The sequence below is a fragment of the Ahaetulla prasina genome, chromosome 2 (assembly GCF_028640845.1).
Source record: "Ahaetulla prasina isolate Xishuangbanna chromosome 2, ASM2864084v1, whole genome shotgun sequence".
Lineage (NCBI taxonomy): Eukaryota > Metazoa > Chordata > Lepidosauria > Squamata > Colubridae > Ahaetulla > Ahaetulla prasina.
The window spans coordinates 12,260,227-12,287,598 of NC_080540.1; the positions used below are offsets into that span (position 1 = coordinate 12,260,227).

The following is a 27,372-nucleotide window of genomic DNA, read 5'->3' on the forward strand; positions in this document are numbered from 1 at the left end:
ACTTTTGGTTTTTCTTGCCTAAGTGTATGTTTCATGGCTGTTTGGCAACTGTGGTAGCCACTTATTTTGGGACTGAGGCCTGGATGAGGAGGAAATGAACCCAGAGAACTGAACCTAGATTGACCGCAAGAAGATAGGAATACAGTTGGACAGTTGCCATAGTAACAGAATAGCTGCATTCGATCTTGTTGCCTAATCGGGTTTCAGCCCCGCGCTTACAAAGAGAAAGCTTGATACAGAACAGCACTTCATCAGGCTCCGCCCATATGCCTCTCTTTTAAAGCCAAGGTTTATTGAATTGTTATTGGCTAATTTATACGTCAATCAGGATTGGTCCGGCCTTAAATCCAAAGCTTACGTTCCGTCGCCACGCGCTAGGCGCTTTTCAGTGGGTGGGTTTCAAAGGAAAATGAATACTTTTTTCCCCCCACTCCTTCACCACAACCTTTCAGTTATTTTGTTCTTTGAGAGGCTGGCGTTTTTGTCAATCATGAGACGCCCGCCCCTTGATTTCCCCCCCCCAGTCATATGATATGTTATTTTGCTCAGGGAACGAAGGTGGGTGTGTTGGGGGGAAAGTACGGTATTTCAACCAATAACGTAGCCGCGTACTCGATGCCCAAGTATCCCAGCCAATCAAAAAAGTTTTAAGAGCCTGCACAGAATTAAAGGCGGGACCAACTGGAACGTACATAATCAGCTTTGCCAGGTGCCACAAATGATTATCTTGGCCACCAATGAAATGTCTACGGGGCGTGAAAGACGGCGAGAAAGACCAATGATTAAAGAGCAGGCGTTTACATCTCCTCCCCTCCCGTTAGTTTAAGTCAGGGCGGAAGATGGCGGCTGCTGCGGCTGGGACAGGTCCAGGGGTCCCAGATGGGGAGCCGGAGGGGTCAAACCGCGATCACAGTGCTTTTGAATGCAACATCTGTCTGGAGCCTGCCAGAGAAGCCGTCATCGGCCTGTGCGGCCACCTGTACTGGTGAGCGAGGGGAAAGGTGCAGAGAGGTGTGGCACAGGAAGGGCAGAACCAAGAGGCTGATTAAAATAAAAAAATAAAAAAATAAACACCTGCAACAAAAAGGAAGAAAGCGGGACAGGCCGAAATCCAACAGGTGAAGCTGCACTTCCTTCCTTTTTGCATTATTTCCATTCTCTTGAAAGAAGCTCTGCCAGCTGCTTTTGGGTTGCTTGGTTGGTCACGTTTGGGGTGTAAAGCAGAGAGGGGCAGGTCTAGTAGAAGACAGGCAGTGTGGCTTAGTGGTTAGGGAGCAGTTGGGGGGGGCTGCTAACCGCATCATCTCCGGCCACCAGCAGCCTTGGTTGTCCTATCAGTCTGGAAGGAGGGTCTAGAGCAGGGGTCTCCAACCTTGGCAACTTTAAGCCTGGCGGACTTCAATTCCCAGAATGCCCCAGCCAGCTTTGCTGGCTGGGGCTTTCTGGGAGTTGAAGTCCGCCAGGCTTAAAGTTGCCAAGGTTGGAGACCCCTGCTCTAGAGGGCCCAAAGGCCACCACCAACTCACAATATTGCCAGGCTGGCTTCATGCAAGTTATTACACTGAGCTAATTTGTGTAGCTTGTGGCCTTACAAGTGGGGTTAAACCCCACTACTCACAATTGCCCCAGCCTATACTTTGATTTATATGGCCGGTGTAAATAATCAACTGGAGAAACCAAGCAATTGTGTTTCGTTCACTTAGACTTATGACTGACTTTACAGATAGTCCTCGACTTACAAATCATTTGTTTAGTGACCGTTTGAAAAAAAGTGACTTACGACCGTTGCAGCTTCCCCATGGTTAGGGGCTCAAAATTCAGACGCTTGGCAACTGGTTCATATTTAATGATGGTTGCAGTGTCCTGGGGGGTCACGTGATCCCCTTTTTGCGACCTTCCGACAAGCAGTGGGGAAGCCAGATTCACTTAATGACCGTGTGGCTAACTTGACAACTGCAGGGATTCACTTAACAGCGGCAAGAAAGGATGCAAAATGGGACAAAACTCCGTTATCAACTATTTCACCTAGCAACAGAAATTTTGGGCTCAATTGTGATTGTTTGTTAGGACTATCTGTATTTACGTCATTTAGTGAGGATTAAATTTGTATAGCCGCCTATCTCTCAAGGGTCACTTGTTGATTTCTGTGTGCTCATCAAAATTCTGATTCAGTATGTAATTTCTCTTCATGTTGGTTTGATCCAGATTTCTTTTAAAAGGTCTTGTACTTTTTCTTCCCTTTTTCCAGCTGGCCTTGTCTTCATCAGGTGAGTCGCTCTGTTTATTTGGACACTGAACTGTAAGATTGGCTGGAGTTGAAATGCTGAATTAACTGTTCCTGTTGTATCTCTTCCAAATACAATTTTCCAGAAATCTTAGGCAGCATAGCTACTGGTTGGGGATTATGGATGATATAATCTGAAATTATTTGATGCCACCATGTCAACCAAGGCTGGCCTAATGTTGGACAAATCTGGTATTCCTAGACAAAAATAATTTGTGGAGGGGATACAAATAGTTGTCAACTTACAACCAGTAAGTAACTAACTCATTCAGAGTTACAATGGACCTGAAAAAGGTACAGGTGGGCCTTGACTTAAAGGTAAAGGTTCCCCTCGCACATATGTGCTAGTCGTTCCTGACTCTAGGGGGTGGTGCTCATCTCCGTTTCAAAGCCGAAGAGTCAGCGCTGTCCGAAGACCTCTCCGTGGTCATGTGGCCGGCATGACTAAACGCCAAAGGCACACGGAACGCTGTTACCTTCCCACCAAGTTGGTCCCTATTTTTTCTACTTGCATTTTTTACGTGCTTTCGAACTGCTAGGTTGGCAGAAGCTGGGACAAGTAACGGGAGCTCACCCCATTATGCGGCACTAGGGATCGAACCGCTGAACTGCCGACCTTTCGATCAAAAAGCTCAGAGTTTTACCCACTAAGCCACTGCGTCCCTTAGTCCTCGACTTACAACAGTTCATTTAGCGACTGTTCGAAGTTACAACGGCGCTGAAAAATGTGACCTGGGATTGTTTTTCACAGTTACAACCTTTGCAGGATCCCCGTGACGTGGGATCAGAATTCAGATGCTTGACAACTGGTTCATACTTACGACGGTTGCAGTGTCTCAGGGTCATGTGATCCTCTTTTGCAACCCCCTGACAAGCTAAGTCAATGGGGAAGCCAGATGCACTTAACACCCCTGTTACTTACTTATCAGCTGCAGTGATTCACTTAACATAAGGGCCGTGGTGGCTCAGGCTGTAAGATAGCCTGTTATTAAAACACAGCAGCCTGCAATTACTGCAGGTTCTAGTCCCACCAGGCCCAAGGTTGACTCAGCCTTCCATCCTTTATAAGGTAGGTAAAATGAGGACCCAGATTGTTGGGGGGGCAATAAGTTGACTTTGTAAATATACAAATAGAATGAGACTATTGCCTTACACACTGTAAGCCGCCCTGAGTCTTCGGAGAAGGGCGGGATATAAATGTAAATAAATAAAATAAAAATAAATAAATAAATAAAATAAATAATCTGTGACAAGAAAGGTTCTAAAATGGGGCAAAACTCATTTAACAGATGTCTCACTTATTGTTGTGTCTTGCCCGCCCTCAGAGCAGCCGGGGCCTTCTTATCTGCTCCCGAACACGGAGGAATGTATGCCTCCCGGCCCCAGTCCTGGCTCCATGCCCAGACAAACTGCAGAAGAAGGAGCACCTCCCGGCCCCAGCCCTGACTCCATGCCCAGGCAAACGGAGCAGCTAGACCCCTCCCCCTCCTCCACAGCATGTGAGCCTGAGGAGGGTTTATTACCAACTGCTGATTGGAGTGACCCTCGCATCAGAAGATTGGATAGGCGGAGGCAACAGAAGGAAGGGAGGGGCAGGCCTTAATGAGTGCTGAGTCATGGAGCCACACCCCATGGCCTATATAAAGGATCTGCTTTCTGGCAGTCTCTGAGTCAGGCAAAGTCGAACTTATCTTGCTGAAGTCACTTACTGGTCTCCTGCCTGCTCTGAGGACTTTGCTAGGACTTTGGGCAGAGCTGCAGAGGCAAGCCTGATTCAGATTTCCCTGACCCGGCCGTCAGCGGAGGAGTGGGACACGACACTTATCAACAGAAAGTGTGGGCTAAATTGTGGTCCTAAATCAAGGACCACCTGTATTTATGGCCCAATTTTGAAGTCGCAACAGCTGTCCCCCACCGCCCTCCATGGCCCCATGATTGCATTTTGGGTTCTGGGCAATCAGCCCACACTTAGGATTGTTTGCAGAGTCCCGCATTTATATGACTTTAATTTATTTCCAGTTTCTGGCAAAAAAACGTCCATTGCAGAGAATGGCTCACTTTATGACCGTTGCACTTGCTTAATGATTGCTGCAAAAAGGTGATAAAATATATCTGTGACCTGCTTAACGACCAGCACAACTTACAACTGTAGTTCTGGGTTCAATTATGGTCCTGTGTCCAGGAAAGCTACAGCTACTTGACTTACGACCACAATTGAACTCAAAATTTCTTTTGGAAAATTTTGTTAAGTGAGTTTTGCCCTGTTTTATGACCTTTCTTCCTTCCCACGCTTGCTAAGTGAATCACTGCAATTGTTACATTACCAACACGGTTGTTAAGTGAATCTGGCTTCCCCCACTGATTTTGCTTGTCAGAAGGGCACCAAAGGAGATCACATCACACACACACACACACACACACACTGGGACACTAAATTTCATCATCCTTTTTTTTTTTAAAATTTGAATTTATATCCGCCCTTCTCCAAAGACTCAGGGCGGCTTACATTGTGTTAAGCAATAGTCTTCATCCATTTATATATTATATACAAAGTCAACTTTTATTGCCCCCAACAATCTGGGTCCTCATTTTACCTACCTTATAAAGGATGGAAGGCTGAGTCAACCTTGGGCCTGGTGGGACTTGAACTTGCAGTAATTGCAAGCAGCTGTGTTAATAACAGACTGCTTTAGTCTGTTGAGCCACCAGAGGCCATTGTCTGCCAATGCAGGATGAAGGCTCCTCCCACATGTTTCCAACCAATACGGAAGAGAACACATCATAAATATAAGTCAGTTGCCAAGCAGCTGAATTTTGATCATGTGACCATGGAGATACTGCAACGGTGGTAAGTGTGAAAAAACGATCATGTCACTTTTTTTCAGTGCCTTTGTAACTTCAAACGGTCACTAAACAAACTGTTTACCTGCATTAGCTGATAAGAAAGGCTAATCAGGAACACTTCCTGCCTTACAGCTGAATAATGATAAATGCTTCTTATGAGAGAGAATCTGGAGGACTTTTTCTGTAACTGGTCAGCATGATGGTTTCTTGTGTGGTCAAGGGGCTGTACGTATAACCAACATTGAAGAACGGGACTATAGCGGTTGATGAAGGTTACCTCTGCTTGTGTCTGTGGAGACTCTCAGTCTTCCAGGTCATGGTTGTCCCTTTTTTTCAAGAGGCAACTGGACTTTCTGTTTTTGTCTTTGAAGACATTTCACTTCTCATCCAAGAAGCTTCTTCAGCTCAACAGTGAAGGGACCCAGGGCAGAGAACATCCTGCAGAAAGCACAGCTCCAATCTCTCAATGAAAGAACAAGACAAGATCATTTAGTTGTTAGATTATATGTTGCCTTCCATTTGAGGTTTGGAAAAAGAGAGTGGAACACAAACTCCAAGAGCTGAAAAATCACTTCTACCAACAGAAGTATTGGAACAAAATTTATAAAGGCACAACACGGGAGAGCTGAAGATGCTTCTTGGATGAGAAGCAAAACGTCTTCAAAGAAAAACCAGGAAGTCCATTTGCCTCTTGAAAAAAAGCACCTTTGGGTTACCTCTGCTTGCTTTCAATTCTTGACTGACTGCTGTGGACCTTTGGACTCTCCTTAGCAAAGCATTTTTTAATCAGAGCGACCGTCCTTGAAGAAAATCTCTCCTCGGCTCAAGTACAGAGGGACCAAATTTCTTAAGTAACTTCAGAAATTATATTAAGCTGAGCATAACAGTAAGCAATTCTGATAGAGCCGTGGTCGTGCAGTGGTTAGAATGCTGTACTGCAGGTTAATTCTGCCAACTGCCAGTAGTTCGATTCTGACCAGCTCAAAATTGACTCAGCCTTCTATCTTTCCAAGGTCGGTAAAACGAGGACCCAGATTGTTGGGGGACAATATGCTGACTCTGTAAACTGCTTAGATTGGGCTATAACACACTGTGAAGTGGTATATATAAGTCTTAAATGCTAGTACTGTTACAAGCTAGGCAATTAAAATCCCCCCTTAAAACAAATTAATATTTGGTTGAAATAACACCTAAGCCAAGAAAAATAAATCTAAAATCTCACTGTTCCAGCATTGAACGTATCCGATTGCAAACTTTCAAAGCCAACTTTTTCCTGAATTGTCCTAGAAATGTTTTATATCTTCTGCAGCCTAATAGTATTTGAAAAGTTAACCTAAACTTTCATTGTACTCCTCAAAATTTGTACTCCTCCAAGTGGGAACTTTGAACAGTCACTAAATGAACTGTTGTAAATCAAGGACCATTGAGTTTAGTTGTTAGATTATATGTTGCCTTCCATTTGGGAGCTCAAGGTGTTTTTCTCCACAAGAGACCTGTGAAATAAATTGGGTTAGAGGTGCCAGGCATGTAGAGCAGGGATCCCCCCCCCCAATGCCCAGTCCATGGAGTGGCACAGGGCATGCCAGAAACTGTGCAAACAAGCAGGCAGCACATGAAACCAGGCCCCTTCCAATCTACGGAAAAACCTCTCCATGGAACCTGTCCCTGGTGCCCCAAAGATTGGGGGCCACCACAGTAGAGCGCTAGCAGTAGAGCGCTAGCGCTAGGGAGCTTCTGTGTCTGAGCAGAGACACATCTGAGTCTCTTCACTTCCAACCTTACCACATTCATCTTTGTCTCACCCTGGCTCTTAAAGCCGAGAAGGAGAAACTACCGATAGTCTTCAATTTACCACCATTTGTTTAGTGACCATTTGGCGTTATCGCATTAAATAATTACTTAACAACCGCTAAGGGTCCTGCAATCACCGTTTGTAACTTTCCCAACCAGCTTCTGAAAAGCAAAATGTGACCAGGAGGAATGGGGAGGTGGGGGGGGGTCGGGTTTGCTTAACGACCGCATGCACTTAACGATTCACTTTATTGTGGCAAAATCGGCTGCAACTCACTTAACGACCATCTTAAATTGAAATTCTGGTCCAAATCGTGGTTATCAATTGAGGATTACCTGTGCTATAGTCTGAGCTGAGCTGAGACTACAACCTAGGTCTCCCTGCTCCTAGTTCAAGGATTTATTACATTCAGTATTTTTACTGTTTTACCTCAGACGTGGCATTGAAATATGGCCAAGGTGTGAGCTGAGAGTGGATTATTTTGGGTGCGCACCCGGGTTGTGTATAAGTAATTCTTTTGATCGGTATGGAGTTTCAGAGTCTGCAGTGTAAATAGTTCTAAGGAACTGTAGGTACCATGGCAAGTATAGTTGGTCACCCACAACCCCTAGTAATCATTACCTCTCCCAGATACTCTCTCCAATCTACGGAGACATTTGTGAAGCCCTCAAAAGTTGCTGCCAGCTTGATCCCCACAATGGACGAATGGCTGCAAAAATTGATGGAGTTAGCAGAGATTGACTGTTTTGGTCAAAGAAAAAAACCCCACACAAATCCTTTTATTTCTACTTGGAAACCACTTCTGGACTTTGTGCTCGAGGTGGGGGGAAAAATGAAAGTTTGATTTTGGGTTTTACCGATTAGATCAGGGGTATCAAACTCTCGTCCTCATGGCAGCGTCACATGACGTATCGTGATTTTTCCCCCCTTCGCTAAACCAGGTGTGGGTGTGGCCAGCACGTGACGCCACAGCCCATGGGCCGTGAGTTTTGACAGCCCTGGATTAGATAGATTTGTTGTTATAGAAATGGCTAGTTTATACTATTATGGAAAAGTAAAAAGTTGAGATTTGACATCAGTGCCTTAATCTACTGCACCAAAGAGAGTTGGAAGTTAGTGCCTTTTTTTTTCTTTTCCCACTTTTCTTTCCCTTCCTTTTCCCCTTCCCTGTATTCCCTACTATTTACTTTTGTATTTTCTTTGTATGCCACATTATAAACTAATAAAAACTGCTTTAAAAAAAGAAAGTTGCTGCAAATAGATATGAAGCTCCAGCCGGATGCTTTAGATCTCGGCTTGGCAGCTTCTTATTTCATCGACAGCAGTTTTTTTAAACGAAAACCCAGTTGGCACAGGAAACATGGTAGATCTCAAAGATACCCAATTGCCTTCTTCTAATGTAGATACTGTATGTATTTATTTTGGAAGTGGCCACAAAGCTTCTGACTGCAGGGGGTTGGAGTAGAAATAGAGGTCCGCAACCTCCTGGCCACGGCCTACTACCAGGCCGCAGCCTGTTTGAAACTGGGCTGTGTGATTGATGGGTAAGTGCGCCTGTGAAGCTCCATGCGAGTGGAAAGCTCGAGTGGAGGGCACTTGTGCTCGCGTGCACAGCTCCCCTCACGTGAGCAGAGGGTGTGCATGCCTGCCACTTGCAACAATGGAGCTGTGTTCGCGTGTGTGCGTCCTCCATTCATACCCCCCCACGCCAGGCTGGGCCATCAAGGTGGAAAGGTTGGGGCAGGGGTGAAATCCAGCAGGTTCTGACAGGTTCTGGAGAACCAGTAGCGGAAATTTTGAGTAGTTTGGAGAACTGGTAGCGGAAATTTTGAGTAGTTCAGAGAACCGGCAAACGCCACCTCTGGCTGGCCCCTGAGTGGGGTAGGAATGGAGATTTTGGCAATATCCTTTCCCTGGAGTGGGGTAGGAATGGAGATTTTGCAATATCCTTCCCCTGGAGTAGGGTGGGAATGGAGATTATGCAGTATCCTTCCCCTGCCATGCCCACCAAGCCACGCCCACAGAACCGGTAGTAAAAAAAATTGGATTTCATCACTGGTTTGGGGACAGCTGGAATAGAAGACCTCTGAGGTATCTTCCAGCTCTATGATTCTGTGTTCTGTGTAACTTATAAATGTCCTTCTTCCCTTCAGTGGTTAGAAACTCGGCCGGAGCGTCAGGAATGTCCTGTGTGCAAGGCAGGCATCAGCCGGGACAAAGTCATTCCTCTCTATGGGCGTGGAAGCTCTGCTCAGCAGGATCCCAGGTAAGGGAGTCCCTTCCTTATTGGCGTTTGACTAGGTAAAGATAAAGGAGTCCCTGCAGACTTTACTTCACTAGCCGACAAGTGTCCGAATTTTGATAATGTGACCATGGAGATGCTGCAGTGGTCTTAAAATATGTGAAATACGACCATTTTTCAGTGGCGTCATAACTTCAGTGGCGTCATAACTAAACAAATGGTTTTCGGTCGTGGGCTACCTTTTTGATGGATTTTGTAACCCATCTGGGTGGGCAGCCTGATTAAATCGAATAAATTAAACTAAAATTACGTTGCCAAAGAAGAAACAATCCTTAGTGTCCCAGAGGTGCCTTTTTGAAGAGGCAGCTGGACTTTCTGGTTTTTTCTCTGAAGACATTTCGCTTCTCATCTGAGAAGCTTCTTCAGCTCTGACTGGATGGTGTGGAATGGAAGGATTTATACTCCTTGCAGACAGCTGGTCATTTGCATCCTTTTTAGAGGGGCGTTAAGGCCACCTGGACGACACATAAATCTCCAGATTGCAGTGTCTTGGAGTCATGTGATTTCCTTTTTTGACTTTCTGACAAGCAAAGTTAATGGGAAAGCCCAGATTCACTTAACAACCACGTTACTCATTTAAGAACTGCAGTGATTCACTTAACAAATGTGCTGAGAAAAGTCGTAAAGTGAAGCAAAATTCACTTAACAAATTTCTCACTTAGCAACATAAATCTGGGGCTCAATTGTGCTCGTAAGTTGAGGACTTACCTGTTTATATCTATGGAGATTTTCAGTCTCATGGTTGTCCCAAAGGTGCTTTTTTTCAAGAGGCCACTGGGCTTCCTGGTTTTTCTTTGAAGTCATTTCGCTTCTCATCCAAGAAGCATCTTCAGCTCTCCCGTGTTGTGCCTTTATAAATTTTGTTCTGTTGGTAGAAGTGATTTTCAGCTCTTGGAGTTTGTGTTCCGCTCTCTTTTTCCAAACCTCAATTGTGTAATTGATCTGTCTTATTCTTTCATTGAGAGATTGGAGCTGTGCTTTCTGCAGGATGTTCTCTGCCCTGGGTCCCTTCACTGTTGAGCTGAAGAAACTTCTTGGATGAGAAGTGAAATGTCTTCAAAGAAAAAAACAGAAAGTCCAGTTGCCTCTTGAAAAAGCACCTTTGGGACTACCTGCATATCATGCAAGCACAGCTGCCACTTAAAGAAACGAAAATAATCATATTTTCTTTCTTCTTTTGCTATACGTTTGCAATTGATGGGGTCCTTAGTGCTCTCTGAGTTTGGTTGGTTTTTTTTTGCGAGATAACATCCTCTCCAGGGTGTGCTCTCTGTTTACATCTGCAAGAAAACAAACAAGCTCAGAGAGCGCCAAGGACCTCCACAGCAGCCCTGAGTTACAAAAAATTCTCTTCTATTGGTTTTAATTTGTAAACCCTTTGGAGCGGGTACATATTCCTTTGCAGAATAGGATGTATTGGGCAATGTAAAGGGATTGGAGGGTGAGAGAAGCAGCAGGATTGAGTCTGGGGGTGTTGTGGCCCACCAGCGGTCAGCGGATCTGGCAGCAGATTCGGACAGTGAGGACTGAGGAGATTGGGGAGGAACATGGGCCAGTCCTGGAGCCTGGGGAAGGCTCTGACAAGGGCTCTGCGTCGGAGGCAGAGATGGTGCCAGGGTCGTCTGACAGTTGTCAGCTGCCTTCGGAGTTGGACATCAGTGAAGCAGAAGAACAGCTGCATCCTGTTCCCAGTGTGCGCATGCGCAAAGCTTCCAGGAGAAGGGAACAGCTAAGAAACAAGGGTCAACTCAGGAGTAAAGCCACAGGTGGACGGTGAATGGCCCTTCCCATAGGGAATAAAGAGGAGCGAAGGGGAGGGGAGTTTGCAGGAGACAACTAGTTCATTTGGGTGAAGATCTGTTCCTGCATTCTATTGTCGGTTACAATGTGGATCCTGAAAGCTATGGGCCTGGCCACTCTCCAAGCCTGATAAAGGTTGGTAATGTGAACGATCTTGAAAGATTGTGGGAAAAACTTCGCTGGAAAGGAATTCACTGTAATTAAATAAAAGGGGTTTATCGGGACGAGGACTCGGCTTCGTGCTGCTGGGGAAGCCTAGGTCAGAACAGGGGGTACAATCCTGCCTTTTTCTCTATCACACAGATTGAAAACTCCTCCCCGACCTCGAGGGCAGCGCCCAGAGCCTGAGTCGCGAGGGGTGAGTGCAGCCCATTTCTAACTTCCCTTCCCAAATCCATCCCGGACTAAGTCGGCTCTTCTGCAACACACCTGTTACCCTCCCCTCCTTTTTTTTCTTCTCCTCCTCCCCACTCCAGCAGGGCATCAGCAGTTTCCCTGAAGCAGCCACAGGCTTCCACATGGCATTTGGCATTGGCGCATTCCCTTTTGGCTTTTTTGCTACGGGCTACAGTGCTCCAGGAGAAAGAGCAGGTAAGGCCCTGCTGTAAAGCAGGGGGATCAGTGCTTACAGAATTTTGGGGTTCCCTACGACCGTATTTCCTCTGTCTTTCTACTGAGACTGAGTCTAAACTGAGACTCCATTCGTCCAAGCTTTTAGGCTTGTGCTGGAACCCAACTTCAGGAAGCTTCTCTTACTCCAGAATGTGTTTGCCTGTTGTGGCCCACCAGTGGCTAGCAGAGTCAAGATAGTGAGGAGGTTGGGGAGGAACATGGGCCAGTCCTGGGGGCTGGGGAAAGCTCGGACGAGGGCTCTGCCTTGGAAGCAGAGAGGGAGATAGACAGCAGCGAGTCAGAGGAACAGCTGGAGCCCGTTCCCAGTGTGTGCACATGCACAGAGCTGCCAGAAGACAAGAACAATTAAGAAAACAGGGTCAACTTGGGACTAAGGTCACACCTTGGAGATAATTGGGCCCTCCCATAGGACATAAAAGCAGCGCGAATAGGACGTGGGCTTTTGCATGAAGCAATTAGTTCATTTGGTCGATTCAAGATTAGAAAGTTCTGTCCATGACTCTAATAGAATCTGTGCCAGGTTTGGCCTTGCCTGCATTTGGAAATTAGTTCTCTGTTCCAAGTGAGATAATAGTGGGTATTGATAAGCATTCCTCTGAAAGACTGTTTGCCAAAGCCTTGTTGATTGTGAATGACAGTAATTCACAGTTGTGTAAATAAAAGAGGTTTGGCCGGAATTAAGACTTTGCGTCATGCTTTCTAAAGAAGCCTAGGTCAGAACAGTGCACTGGACTACATCTTGTATTTATATAACGCCTGGTTGTGTGTGCCCTGCTCAGTCCTGTCCCAGCTTGGATGTTCAAGAAAGAAAAACCCTCGACTCCATTTATAGTGAGAAGTATTCTTTTACTGAAGGTCTATGGAGATTCTTAGTCATCTGAGTCATGGTTGTCTCCAAGGTGCTTTTTCAAGAGGCAACTGGACTTTCTGGTTTTTCTTTGAAGGTGTTTCAAAAGAATATCGGAAAAGCTCAGGAGGATCTTCAGCCAACATAACACATGTGTACATTTCAAACCCAAGAACGCACTAGCACAAAAGCTTGACCACCCAAGGGGAAAAAAACCCAAAAACAAACTGAGCAACGTGGTATATGCAGTACAAAGCTGGCTGAGGAACTCTGGGAGTTGAAGTCCACAAGTCTTAAAAGTTGCCAAGGTTGGAGACCCCTGCTCTGGGTAGCACCTCTGCTTCCTGTCATCCCCCTCCCCGTATCTTCCCATTCCCCCTCCCCATATTTTGTGGCAGGCTACCATCCAAGCAAAGTGAAGCACGACTGAAGCGGATTGATGGCAGATCTGACAGGCTTTTAATTATTAGTTAGGGTGTTGATGGCCATTAACCCTAATTAGCAACTAAAAGCCACATGCAACCAGGCATCGTATAAATACAACCCATAATCCAGGGCACCTATTCTGGAGAGACACAAGTTCCCAAAGGATGGGCTCCAGCACATGCTCGAAAGCTTGGAAGAATAAATGTTTGGTCCTTGGTAACCGACTCCGATGGGATCCTATAACATTATATTAGGACACGTATATTTGTTTTCATTTGCGAATATCTGCCTCTTGTTGCCATGTGGGTAAATTCCCATGATATTGGTTAGATTAGGATTACCAGATCTCTGAGCAGGCAAAGGAGGACAGGCAACTGGAATGGGAGACACACAACCTCACTTACTGTATTTTTCGGAGTATAAGATGCACCTTTTTCCCCCAAAAAAGAGGATGAAAATCTGGGTGCGTCTTATACTCCAAATGTAGCCCTGCCCAGCTTCTCAAATGGAGGTTTCAGAGGCTGAAAAAAGCATCAGAAACGAAGCTTCAGAAATGAAGCTCCCAAACAAAGCTTCAGAAAAGAAGCCCCCAAACAGAGCTCCAGAAAAGAAGCCCCCAAACAGAGCTTCAGAAAGGAAGCCTTCAAACAGAGCTTCAGAAATAAAGCCCCAAAACAGAGCTTCAGAAAAGAAGCCCCCAAACAGAGCTCCAGAAAAGAAGCCCCCAAACACAGCTTCAGAAAGGAAGCCCTCAAACAGAGCTTCAGAAACAAAGCCCCCAAACAGAGCTTCAGAAAAGAAGCTCCCAAACAGAGCTTCAGCGGCTTTTTTTCTGAAGCTGTTTCGGAGGCTTTCAGAAAAAAAAAGCAAAAAAAAAAAAAGCAAGGCACAGAGCTCACAATCAAGGAACCTGTTGCTAAAATTCACCTCTGGGAACAGCTGATTGGGGATACTCTGGGAGGCCAATCCACCTGCCAATCAGCTTTTTACTTATTTTCCTCCCAAAAAACTAAGGTGCATCTTATACTCCGAAAAATACGGTAGCTTTCATAACAAAAATTATAACGAAGTGCTGCAAGAATAAACGTACAGGTTGTCCTCACGTACCAACCACTTATTCAGCAATCATTTGAATTTACGACGGCACTGAAAGGAGACTCACCTCAAAGTTACAGCCGTGGCAGCATCTCTCTGGTCACAGGATCATGATTCGGGTCCTTGTCAGCCAATATTTACAGTAGGACAGTTGCCCTGTTCCGCAGTCACGTTATTGCCATTTGCAACTTTCCCAGGCAACTTCCAACTAGCAAAGTCAATGGGGAAGCCAGCAGGAAATCGCAAGCTGCAGTCGTGTGACATCACATTTAACAACCTGGGACAATTTACTGAACCACTGCAGCTAGAACCGACGTTGTATAAGTTGGCGTGGTCGCCTGGTACCACATTTAACGAGGGTTTGGTTATCTCGGGGGATTTAGGAGCTGTGGTGGCGCAGTGGTTAGAATGCAGTATTGCATGCGAACTCACTGCTCACTGCCAGGAGTTTCATTCTGATCGGCTCGAGGTTGACTCAGCCTTTCATCCTTCCGAAGTCGGTAAAATAGGGATCCAGATTGTTGGGAGGCAATATGCTGACTCCATAAACTTAGCTGCGAAAGGGCTGTAAAGCACTGTGAAGTGGTATATAAGTCTAAGTCAGTGTCTTGGTCTTTACTTTTTGATTAACTCCCAGAGTCCTCAGCCAGCAAAGCTGGCTGAGGAACTCTGGGAGTTGAAGTCCAAAAGTCTTAAAGGGACCAAGTTTGGACACCCCTGGTCTAAGTGCTATTGCTATTTCCTATCTTATGTCATTTTTTTCCCCCAATCCCACATAGCCTGGCAGAGCTGGCTTATTCCATTTATTAATCCTGTCACTTGGTGGGACTCAGAAGGCGGTCCTTCCTTTTCAGTCTTGGCAGCTTTCGGTACCTCTTAATCCCCCAAAATTCATACAGCCCCCACCCTGGCCTTATTTAAGCAAACTCTTAAGACTTCAATTTAGCCCTGGAATAGTATGGGTGATGGATCCCTGCGGTATTCTGTTTTTTAAACAATTGTGGGACTTTTTTTCCTGGATTTTTGATGTTTCCTGTATTTTAAAGTGTATTTATTTATAACGTTTATAGGCAGCACATCTTACCTCAAGGTATTTTATTGTAACAGTTTGGGATAGTCTATAAATTTCATAAACAAACCGAGAAATCTGCTAATTTTATTTATTGATTGTCTAATTTATATGGCGGCCCATCTCACTAAAAAGTGACTCTGGACCATATACAGTAACAAAAAAAACCCCCAATGACAGGTAGTCCTCGATTTACAGCAGTTCACTTAGTGACCGTTTGAAGTTACAACGGCACCGACTTATGACCATTTTTCACACTTCTGACCGTTGCAGCATCCCCATGGTCATGGGATTTACATTTGGATGCTTGACAACTGACTCACTTTTATGACGGTTACAGTGTCCCCGGGTGATCCCCTTTTGCGACCTTCTGACAAGCAGAGTCAATGGTTGAAACCAGATTCACTTAACAAATGCGGCAAGAAGAGTCGTAAAAGAGGGCAAAACTCACGTTATAAATTTCTCATTTAGCACCATACATTTTGGGCTCAGTTGCGGTTGTAAGCCGAGGACTGCCTTTATAACAGGGGTCTCCAACCCTTTGCTTTGCTGGCTGAGGAACTCTGGGAGTTGAAGTCCAAAAGTCTTAAAGGGACCAAGTTTGGACACCCCTGGTCTAAGTGCTATTGCTATTTCCTATCTTATGTCATTTTTTCCCCCCAATCCCACATAGCCTGGCAGAGCTGGCTTATTCCATTTATTAATCCTGTCACTTGGTGGGACTCAGAAGGTGGTCCTTCCTTTTCAGTCTTGGCAGCTTTCGGTACCTCTTAACCCCCCAAAATTCATACAGCCCCCACCCTGGCCTTATTTAAGCAAACTCTTAAAGACTTCAATTTAGCCCTGGAATAGTATGGGTGATGGATCCCTGCGGTATTCTGTTTTTTAAACAATTGTGGGACTTTTTTTCCTGGATTTTTGATGTTTCCTGTATTTTAAAGTGTATTTATTTATAACGTTTATAGGCAGCACATCTTACCTCAAGGTATTTTATTGCAACAGATTGGGATAGTCTATAAATTTCATAAACAAACCAAGAAATCTGCTAATTTTATTTATTGATTGTCTAATTTATATGGCGGCCCATCTCACTAAAAAGTGACTCTGGACCATATACAGTAACAAAAAAAAAAAACCAATGACAGCTAGTCCTCGATTTACAGCAGTTCACTTAGTGACCGTTTGAAGTTACAACGGCAATGACTTATGACCATTTTTCACACTTCTGACCGTTGCAGCATCCCCATGGTCATGGGATTTACATTTGGATGCTTGACAACTGACTCACTTTTATGACGGTTACAGTGTCCCCGGGTGATCCCCTTTTGCGACCTTCTGACAAGCAGAGTCAATGGTTGAAACCAGATTCACTTAACAACCGTGTTGCTAACTTAACCATTACAGTGATTCACTTAACAAATGCGGCAAGAAGAGTCGTAAAAGAGGGCAAAACTCACGTTATAAATTTCTCATTTAGCACCATACATTTTGGGCTCAGTTGCGGTTGTAAGCCGAGGACTGCCTTTATAACAGAGGTCTCCAACCCTTTGCTTTGCTGGCTGAGGAACTCTGGGAGTTGAAGTCCACAAGTCTTTTTTTTTTTTTTTTAGGGCAAAATTTTTTTATTTTCCATAATAGTTCCCACAATTTAACCAGTGTACAATACAATCACTTATACAACAATCAATCCTATACTCAAATTATGCTCAATCCGGGCTGCTCGACCGCCACTCCCTCCCTTAATCCTTTCTACCCTTCTCATCCTTCTTCAACTTTCCCCACCATCCTTCTCCTCGCTTTCCTTCTTCCCCTCCTCTTCCTCACTTCTCACTACCATCCTTTCTAACCCTCTATCTTCTCCTCCTTCTTCTCCTCCTATCCTTTCTTCTCCCTCCCTTCTTTCCTACCTACCTACCTGCCTACCTACTTTCTTCCTTCTTTACTCCTCTTTCCTTACCCTTTCCCTTCGGGAGTGGTTACCGAGCAGCCCCGACTTTACACCATTCCAACTTGTTTAATTCTACCATTATTTCTGTACAATGGCAATCAATCAATTTATAATCTTCCCCCTCCCCCATTCCCCCCCCCTCCCCCTAGACTTCCCAGAACAGAATACAGGGTATTGTAACTAACAAACATAATCTAAAATATAACATAAAACATATTCCATTTCACACCATCACACTATCAATTCCCTTCTTTCTTAAACTAATACATAGCAATTCCTAACTTCACTCAAAAACTAATTGATATTTTTTAATCTGATACTTATTTTGAATATAATCAATCCACTTCCTCCATTCCAAAATATATTTTTCTTGTGTACAGTCTTTCAAATAGGCAGAAATTTTGCCATTTCTGCTAAATTTGTTACTTTACTAATCCAATCTCCAATTGTAGGAAAGTCTTCTTTCTTCCAATATTGTGCAATCAATAGTCTTGCAGCAGTTATTAAATTCAAAATCAGTTTTGTCTCTATAACAGTGCAATCTGGAATTATTCCTAATAAAAAGAACTGTGGAACAAACTTGATCTTCTTTTTCAAAATGTTCTGCATAATCCACCATATTTTAATTCAAAAGGCTTTAACTTTTTTGCAAGTCCACCATATATATATAGGTAGCATCCTCACAATCACATCTCCAATGTTTTGCTTTCACATTTGGATACATACATGAAAGTTTCTTAGGATCTAAATGCCATCTATAAAACATTTTATAAAAATTTTCTCTTAAATTTTGTGCTTGCGTGAATTTAACATTCCTCACCCAAATTTTCCCCCATGTTTCTAACATTATAGGTTGTTGAAAATTTTGTGCCCATTTTACCATACAATCTTTAACCAACTCCATTTCTGAATCAATTTCTACCAATATATTATATAATCTCTTTATATGCTGTTGACCTTGATCTTTTATTTGTTTTACCAAATTATCATCACTTTGCCTTATACCAATTTTCTGATCTATTTTCCATCTAGATTGCAATTGTCCATACTGGAACCATGTATAATCTCTCCCTTCATCCCTCAATTTATCCCTAGATTTTATCTGTAATTCCCCTTTTTCCATAGTCAAAAGCTCTTTGTAAGTAAGTAATAACCTCCATTTTTTGTAATATATTTATATTCTCTATCATATGTCTGGGGATAGTCCATATTGGTATCTTTCCATCTAATTTATATTGATATTTTTTCCAAACCCTAAACAATGCACTTCTGACCGTTGCAGCATCCCCATGGTCATGGGATTTACATTTGGATGCTTGACAACTGACTCACTTTTATGACGGTTACAGTGTCCCCGGGTTCACGTGATCCCCTTTTGCGACCTTCTGACAAGCAGAGTCAATGGTTGAAACCAGATTCACTTAACAACCGTGTTGCTAACTTAACCATTACAGTGATTCACTTAACAAATGCAGCAAGAAGAGTCGTAAAAGAGGGCAAAACTCACGTTATAAATTTCTCATTTAGCACCATACATTTTGGGCTCAGTTGCGGTTGTAAGCCGAGGACTGCCTTTATAACAGGGGTCTCCAACCCTTTGCTTTGCTGGCTGAGGAACTCTGGGAGTTGAAGTCCACAAGTCTTTTTTTTTTTTTTTAGGGCAAATTTTTTTTATTTTCCATAATAGTTCCCACAATTTAACCAGTGTACAATACAATCACTTATACAACAATCGATCCTATACTCAAATTATGCTCAATCCGGGCTGCTCGACCGCCACTCCCTCCCTTAATCCTTTCTACCCTTCTCATCCTTCTTCAACTTTCCCCACCATCCTTCTCCTCGCTTTCCTTCTTCCCCTCCTCTTCCTCACTTCTCACTACCATCCTTTCTAACCTCTATCTTCTCCTCCTTCTTCTCCTCCTATCCTTTCTTCTCCTCCTTCTTTCCTACCTACCTACCTGCCTACCTACTTTCTTCCTTCTTTACTCCTCTTTCCTTACCCTTACCCTTCGGGAGTGGTTACCGAGCAGCCCCGACTTTACACCATTCCAACTTGTTTAATTCTACCATTATTTCTGTACAATGGCAATCAATCAATTTATAATCTTCCCTCCCCATTCCCTCCCCTAGACTTCCCAGAACAGAATACAGGGTATTGTAACTAACAAACATAATCTAAAATATAACATAAAACATATTCCATTTCACACCATCACACTATCAATTTCCTTCTTCCTTAAACTCTAATACATGTCAATTCCTAACTTCACTCAAAAACTAATTGATATTTTTTAATCTGATACCTATTTTGAATATAATCAATCCACTTTCTCCATTCCAAAATATATTTTTCTTGTGTACAGTCTTTCAAGTAGGCAGAAATTTTTGCCATTTCTGCTAAATTTGATACTCTACTAATCCATTCTCCAATTGTAGGTAAGTCTTCTTTCTTCCAATATTGTGCAATCAATAGTCTTGCAGCAGTTATTAAATTCAAAATTAGTTTTGTCTCTATAACAGTGCAATCTGGAATTATTCCTAATAAAAAGAACTGTGGAACAAACTTGATCTTCTTTTTCAAAATGTTCTGCATAATCCACCATATTTTGATCCAAAAAGCTTTAACTTTTTTGCAAGTCCACCATATATGACAATAGGTAGCATCCTCACAATCATATCTCCAACATTTTGCTTTCACATTTGGATACATACATGACAGTTTTTTAGGATCTAAATGCCATCTATAAAACATTTTATAAAAATTTTCTCTTAAATTTTGTGCTTATGAATTTAACATTCCTCACCCAAATTTTTCCCCATGTTTCTAACATTATAGGTTGTTGAAAATTTTGTGCCCATTTTACCATACAATCTTTAACCAACTCCATTTCTGAATCAATTTCAACCAATACATTATATAATCTCTTTATATGCTATTGACCTTGATCTTTTATTTGTTTTACCAAATTATCATCATTTTGCCTTATACCAATTTTCTGATCTATTTTCCATCTAGATTGCAATTGTCCATACTGGAACCATGGATAATATCTCCCTTCATCCTCAATTTCTCCTAGATTTTAACTGTAATTCCCCTTTTTCCATAGTCAAAAGCTCTTTGTAAGTAATAACCTCCATTTTTTGTAATATATTTATATTCTCTATCATATGTCTGGGGATAGTCCATATTGGTATCTTTCCATCTAACTTATATTGATATTTTTTCCAAACCCTCAACAAAGCACTTCTGACCATATTATTCTTAAATGTCTTATCAATTTTCTTGTCATATATTACATATGCATGCCATCCATATAACAAACCATAACCTTCTATATTCAAAATCCTTTCCTCTGTTAAATTAATCCAATCAGAAATTAAAGCTAAAACAACTGCATCATAGTACAATTTCAAGTTAGGCATTTTTAAACCCCCTCTTTCCCTAACGTCTTGCATTATTTTTAACTTTATTCTCGGTTTTTTACCCTTCCATACAAAATTATTAATCCCTTTTTGCCATTCTTGTAAATTTGCATCTTTCTTCAATATTGGAATCATTTGAAACAAAAATAAAAATCTAGGCAAAACATTCATTTTTATAGCTGCCACTCTTCCCAACAATGATAATTGTAACTTCTTCCAATTCTCCATTTCTTTAATTACTTTTCCCCACAATACCTCATAATTATTTTTATATAATTTTACATTCGATGCTGTAATATATACTCCTAGGTATTTGACCTTTTTAACTACTTCATATCCAGTTATTCTTTCTAGTTCTTCCCTCTGATGTGTATTCATATTTTTAATTATCATTTTTGTCTTCTGTTGATTCACTTTGAACCCAGATACCTTACTATACTGATCGATTGTCTCCTTTAGATATACAACTGATTGTATTGGTTGAGATAAAGAAACAACCAGATCATCTGCAAACGCTCTTAATTTATAATCTTGATTTTTAATTCTAATTCCTTTTATTCGATCTAAAGCACGTATATTACTCAATAATATTTCCAAAGTTAGAATAAATAATAATGGTGACAAGGGACATCCTTGTCTAGTCCCTTTCTCAATCTTGAAAGATTCTGTTAATCCACCATTTACTATTATTTGAGCTGTTTGCTTTTGATATATAGCCTTAATTGCTTGAATAAAATAATCCCCAAATTGCATTTTTTCTATTACTTTAAACAAAAACTGCCAATCCAATCTATCAAAAGCTTTTTCCGCATCCAAAAAGAAGAATGCTGCTGAGACCTGGCTGTTTCTTTCCAAATATTCAAGTCCACAAGTCTTAAAGGGACCAAGGTTGGAGACCCCTGGTTTATAACATACAGGAAACATCAGAAATCCAGGGGAAAAAAACTCCAGAGCTACAAATATTCTCCTTTATTGGAGCCCTTGATATAACAAAAATTCATCAGTGATGTTTGAACTATCAGCTCATGGAACCCCAGGCAGGAACAAAGGAATTGGGACACTCAGATGGACACTCACTCACCCTTAGTTAGCAACGGATAGCAAAGAGCTACGGCGGTGTTAGTGAGCAGTTCAGTGTTTAAACCTGTTGTTCAAATGCGGCCAACTTGCTTTTAGATTTCACCTTGGCTAACTCTTTTCTTCTTCTTCTTCTTCTTCCTTTTCCGCAGATACAGATGTGGCCAGACCATCCAGCTGGCAGGATTCGTTATTTCTTTTCATTGCCATCTTCTTTTTCTTCTGGTTACTCAGTGTATAACTGGCTGGACCCTGCTGAGCTTAACCTGTACTAAAAAAAAACAAAAACCTAAAGAACAGAACAAAAGGACTTTAATATTGGGGGGGATGATGGGGGGGTGGGGAGAGAGAGAGACACCGGGTTTTGGGTGGGTGGCTTTGATTCCTGACCTCGTAGGAGAGACAGCAGGGGATTAATACTATATGGTGGAGTGAAATCCTCTCTTTTGCATTCACCACCACCCCCCATCCTGAGAATTAAAACCATAATAGGGCTGCTTGCTTCTTCAAGCGGTTTGCAAATGGTTGTCTATATACAACCCCAACCTAATTATGGATTGGAACGGGGAGTAACTATGCTAGAACGATCCCTTTCTGTTCTTCAAAGAAAGATCTCAAATGTGACGGCAATCTCGAATTCCGGCGAAGGTTGGAGAGGGCCGAAGCAAGCCCACGTGCGGACTACTCCTCGTTCTTTCCAGATTACATAAAAGCAAGAGGTTGAAGGAAGTCTGGCCTTGTGCATCTTCCTCTCCCCCTCCCCCTTGTTCTGGTTGCAATAACATTTGCCTATCAATCGGCGATCAATTTAATCTTACTGAGCCCACAGCGACTAGATCTGCCTCTACGTAAAAGTGTACGAATCGGGGAAAGGGGTTTTGGAGGGAAAGCAAATTGGGAGGGTGGGGGGACGACAGACTCTCTCTCTGATAGAGATGTGGTGATGTGGAGTCTCCCCTGTTCAGCCACAGAAAGTGATTGTGGGAAGGGCTGCGAAGACGTTTGAAAGTCAGAGGCAGGGAAGGAGAAGACCTGGTGCTTCAGGACCCCACAGGAAGGGGCTGCATAATTTCTTTTTAACGAGATTGGGTGATTCTCTCAAACAGCTTCTCTTACCTACTTTTTTGATAGGGCAAACTGCCCGAGTTTTGATAATGCCTCTGCTATAGTGGGTATTTTTCTCTCCCCCTCCCCTCCTCTCTCTTTTTGAGGGAGGTTATTTAATGTTGGAGTAACTCAACCCTTCGAGATGGGGGATGATGCTTGCCTTCGGTTGTTAATGCTTCATCCACCCATCTCCGACTCTTCCAACAATGTCAGGGAAACGTTTAGGGTTGGTGAGGGGACGGTCGATCACCGGACATTGTAGTCTTGACTAACAGTATTTCCTTGGATAATGTTCCTTGGATAATGATTTCATTTGGGGTGACGGAGAAGGGATGTTGATGTCAATTAACTAATGCTTTAATTAAATTTCACTCGTGATTCCTATCCAGTTGAAGGCACAGTCATTTGAGAGAAAAATATGCCTGTTTAGGAGGAAGATGCACAGAATGCTGTAATATGCAAGGTAGTCCTCGGTTTACAACGGTCACCTAGTAACCGTTCCTAATTATAAGGACCTGAAAAAAAGGGACTTAGGATCCGGATTTGAAATTCTGAAGGTTGGTTCTCCTCTGCAGCCCCGTGATTGAATTTCCACCACTTGGTTAACACAGCTGCATTTACGGCCATCTGTAGCGTACAATGTTTTTGCCAAAAACCGCACTTCTGTCTTTGGCAAAACCACACCCATAGCAAACCAATTGTTTGCTTAGCAACCTTGATGTTCACTTAACGACCCTGGATTTGCTTAATGACCGCAGTGATTTGCTTAATGACTGCTGCAAAAAGTTTATAAAATCAGGCTGGTCATTTGACCAACCTACTTTATGACAACGTATAACTGTATTAAGCAGGCTCCATTGCAGTTACAAGTTGAGGACTACCTATAGAATCAAAACTTACACTGGCGTGCCTGAACAGAGTGTCAAGTTATGACCAGCATATCACAGCTATTTAACTATTACAACATTTTTTTTCCGGCTGTAGAAAGTGTTGGTCTCTTTGTCTAGATTATTTGTGATTGCACCCCAAAATCCAGCCTCTTAAGAAGTGTGGCACTTCAGCCCCAAATAAATAGCCACTTTCAGATAAAAACTGATGGCACCTTTTCGGAGTGACAGATTTTATTAAAAGGCAGAATCTTTCGCGAGCTGCAGCTCATGAAAATTTCAGCCTTTTATTAAAACTACAACTCGCGAAAGATTCTGCTTTTTAACAAAATCTGTCACTCGGAAAAAGCACTACTAGATTCCTGATATTTTGCCCTATAGCCTGATATGGCTCTCTTCCTACAATAGCTTGATATAGAAACAGATTTGAGCAGAATGTTGTTTTAAATTAAGTTTTTAAAACCTCTTTTTGCCAGTCCCTTGACCCAGACATCCCACCCTCTAGTAACAAAATTGCACAAATCCACAAAGTGAATGAAGGAGTAAAAACCTAGAATGACCTGATGTTTGTCAGCCTGGCTTTGTGGCGGTTATGTTTCCCCAGGCCACTTATTCACTCCTGTCTTGTCTTATCCACTTTTATTTTTTTTTTAATGTTATCTTGTCCACAAGTTGCTCAGCGCCCTGAGGAAGTGGAAAACCAGGACATGAAATTAGGAGCACTGCTCAGCTGCCTCTTCAATCCTGTCTTCCACAATATGCAGTCCCTGATGATGATGATGAGAAAGAGGGAGATTATATTCCATCCCTAGAAAAATGCTGTGTGAATTGACTTTCTGAATTTGCTGGCACTTGTGGCAGAGAAAACGCACTCACTCATTTTAATCTGCTGCTAAGACAGGTGAAGTTACCTGGTTTTTTTTTTCCTGCAAAAGCCTATTTCTATAAAAATTGTATTGCAGGAACCAGGAACCAAGAAGGAGCTCCATCCTCTTACTAGAGTGTCTCACACCTATCTGTGTCACTTATTTCTTAGACACTCTCCAGCTCCAAACCAGCTGTGTGTCACCCACACCCTCCTTTCCACGAGAAAAGGCCAGATGTAAGATTGTCTCCCTCCTTACCATGTAAACCAGGACTCTGAAAGTTATAGCTCCTTTTAAGCTCTGATGTCTTAATACAGTTACAGAGGTGGGTTTCAGCAGCTTCTGACCAGTTCTGGAGAACCGGTAGTGGAAATTTTGAGTAGTTTGGAGAACTGGTAGTAAAAATTCTGACTGGCCCTGCCCCCATCTATTCTCTGCCTCCCGAGTCCCAGCTGATCGGGAGGAAATGAGGATTTTGCAGTATCCTTCCCCCCCCCCCAGGAGTGGGGTGGGAATGGAGATTTTACAGTATCCTTCCCCTGCCACGGCCACCAAGCCACACTACATCTTTAAGACTTGTGGACTTCAACTCCCAGAATTCTCCACGCCCTTCAATTCTGGGAGTTGAAGTCCACAAGTCTTAAAGCTGCCAGGTTTGAAGACCTCTGCCCTACACCTTAGTTTTGGGACTTTGTGTGTGGTGTATATTAGCTATGTACTAGCTCCATTAGCTAGCTGTGGAGTTGGGCAAACACAACTGTATTTTATTTATACCGTCTTGTACGCATCCAGTCAATTGCGGCTTCTTAAGACTGCATTGCCATCATAACTTAGAAGGTTCACAATTTTTGTTGGCATGAAAGTCCATCAAGATTTGAAAAATAGCGAGAGTGATATAGGACAGTGGCCCCCAACTTTTGTGGCTTGGTGACCCAGCTGGGAGGCAGAGAGGGGAAATCGGGCCATGCGAATGGCAGGCCAGTGGGCATGTGTGCAGCTTGACTTGCCCGCTGCTTGCGTGGCCCGGTCCCAAATAGACCACGGCCCAGTAGTAGGCCAGGGGTTGGGGACCCCTAGTATAGGAGAAATCAGCATTCCTTGGGCCTGGTATTTTGAAGAACTTAATTTATTGTGCGGCAATGTGATCACCATACGCCTCAAAGTTTAAAACCTTCATTATCTCACTTAGAATGTAAACCAAAATGCGGCACATGTGGGTCTCCAATTGAGCAAATTGTGGCTCATGAGCCAGTTTTCATATCCTTAATTTAGCATTACGTGTCTATCCTAAGTAAATCTCCTCCTGTGCCCCTGATGGCAAAATTTATTTGGGAGCCTTTGGGGAGAATTTTACATTCTCCAAAGGAGCACTAGCAATAATGGAAACTCATCAGTGGGGAAAATATATTTTATTGTTTTGGCAAAATAGTACAAGAATAAGGAAGGGACAGAAAACACCTCCCCCCCCCAATTATATTGCCCGGATTAGAATGAAATTCTGCCCCCCCCCAAAAAAAACCTCTCTTTGCCTCATAGCTCCAAAATTCTTTGATTGTTCTGGCTCAACTGGGGAACTGTTCTTGTTATTTTAAACCCACATAAAATCCAAATTACATTCACAATAAATGATACTTTTAAAACATGATTGTCTTCAGGCTGGAGGAAGATGTTGAAGGACCCAAGACATTCCTCAAATAATAAGTCACTGCACCCTGGCCAAAAATAGCTGGATGTAATGTTTCTTAACCATAGTGATTTTAAGATGCGTGGACTTCAAACTGCCAGAATTCCTGTCAGTAAGACTGGATGGGGAATTCCAGGAATTGAAGCCCCCACTTCTCAAAAGTTACTAAGGTTAAGAAACACTACACAGGGTTGTCAAACCCGGCATCTGCACACAATCGTCCCTTCCTTTGCAATCTCAATCTCTGCAGCTGCTTTTGTGGGGTTTTTTTGGAGGGAGTTTATTTTAATGGCCTCCTGCAGCACAGGAAACCTCTCACGAAAGAGTTGCACAAGGCTTGTCGATTAACAACTTCGGATCGCCAAATTTAAAGTCGGATAGCCTGGAAAGAGAGGCTATTTTGATTTTGGGATAGGCCAGGACCCATTCAGTAGGGAAGAAAATTTCAAATGAGATGGGAGAACATTGGTCCAATTTGGAATGAAGCTTAAAACAGGGGTCTCCAACCTTGGTCCCTTTAAGACTTATGGATTGAGGGACTCTGGGAGTTGAAGTCCACAAGTCTTAAAGGGACCAAAGCTGGAGACCCGATGTTCTGTCCCCCCACCTCAGTCCGGGAGGCACGTGAAATGACTCAATTAGCCAGCAATTTAGTCCACGGCAGCTATTGGCTCTGGCAGCAAACCAGCGAGCGTCTGCCAAGGTTTTCTTTTATCTTCCTTGATGCCGGCTGTTCTGTCCCCCTTCACCTCCGTCCGAGCGATGGCTTAATTAGCCGGCACTCTCAGCTCTGGCAGCAAAATAGCAAGCATTTGCCAAGTGTCTCTGTTATCTCCCTCGATGCCGATGAGTTAAACAGTACTTCAGCTCTTAGTTAAGCAGTTAATTTGCCTGCTACGAAGAGGCACAGCAGCTCTTGCTGCCTTTATATCCTGTGGGGTGTGGCTCCATGACTCAGCACTTTCTAGGCCTGCCCCACCCGTGCTTCTGTTGTTCCCTCCTCTCCTGCCTAGGGTCCAGCCAGGCCTGATTGCCATCAGCTGGGTCTGGAGGCGTGACGGGGGGGCGGGGAAAGAGTCAGGGGACGGAGGCCTCGTTATCTCTTCTACCTGGCCTGCCTTTGGCTCCTGGAGCTGAGCGAGGGAAGCCGGTGCTCCTGAGGTAAGTCCTGACGGCCCTTCCCCCTCACTTTCCAAGTCACTTTCTGGCAGGAGGCCCAGTTCGGGGGGCGCAGACACAACACTAGCGTGTCAACCAGGAAGTCAGGAACAAACAGCAATCCAAG

At 43.3% G+C, this 27,372-nt stretch overlaps 1 protein-coding gene across 3 annotated transcripts; it reads left to right on the forward strand.

Annotated features, from left to right (window-relative positions):
- Positions 1–800: 800 nt before the first annotated feature.
- Positions 801–23,034, forward strand: RNF5 (ring finger protein 5). 3 transcript variants are annotated; one of them, XM_058171719.1, is made up of 6 exons: positions 801–985; positions 2,249–2,267; positions 9,074–9,186; positions 11,326–11,380; positions 11,499–11,613; positions 21,696–23,034. In XM_058171719.1, the coding sequence occupies exons 1-6, from the start codon at positions 840–842 to the stop codon at positions 21,782–21,784; spliced, it is 537 nt and encodes a 178-aa protein (XP_058027702.1). In that variant the 5' UTR covers positions 801–839; the 3' UTR covers positions 21,785–23,034. The 3 variants fall into 3 exon arrangements, with proteins under 3 accessions (XP_058027702.1, XP_058027703.1, XP_058027704.1); XM_058171720.1 differs by having other exon boundaries at positions 11,502–11,613; XM_058171721.1 differs by lacking the exon at positions 2,249–2,267 and having other exon boundaries at positions 847–985.
- Positions 23,035–27,372: the final 4,338 nt, after the last annotated feature.

What these genes read in the sequence shown, in the direction of transcription:
- RNF5 (XM_058171719.1), top strand. Translation starts at nt 840, where the DNA reads ATGGCGGCTGCTGCGGCTGGGACAGGTCCAGGGGTCCCAGATGGGGAG. An exon ending in CAGAGCCTGAGTCGCGAGGG is followed by an intron (nt 11,381 to 11,498) that starts GTGAGTGCAGCC and finishes TCCCCACTCCAG; the next exon opens with CAGGGCATCAGCAGTTTCCC. An exon ending in TGCTCCAGGAGAAAGAGCAG is followed by an intron (nt 11,614 to 21,695) that starts GTAAGGCCCTGC and finishes CCTTTTCCGCAG; the next exon opens with ATACAGATGTGGCCAGACCA.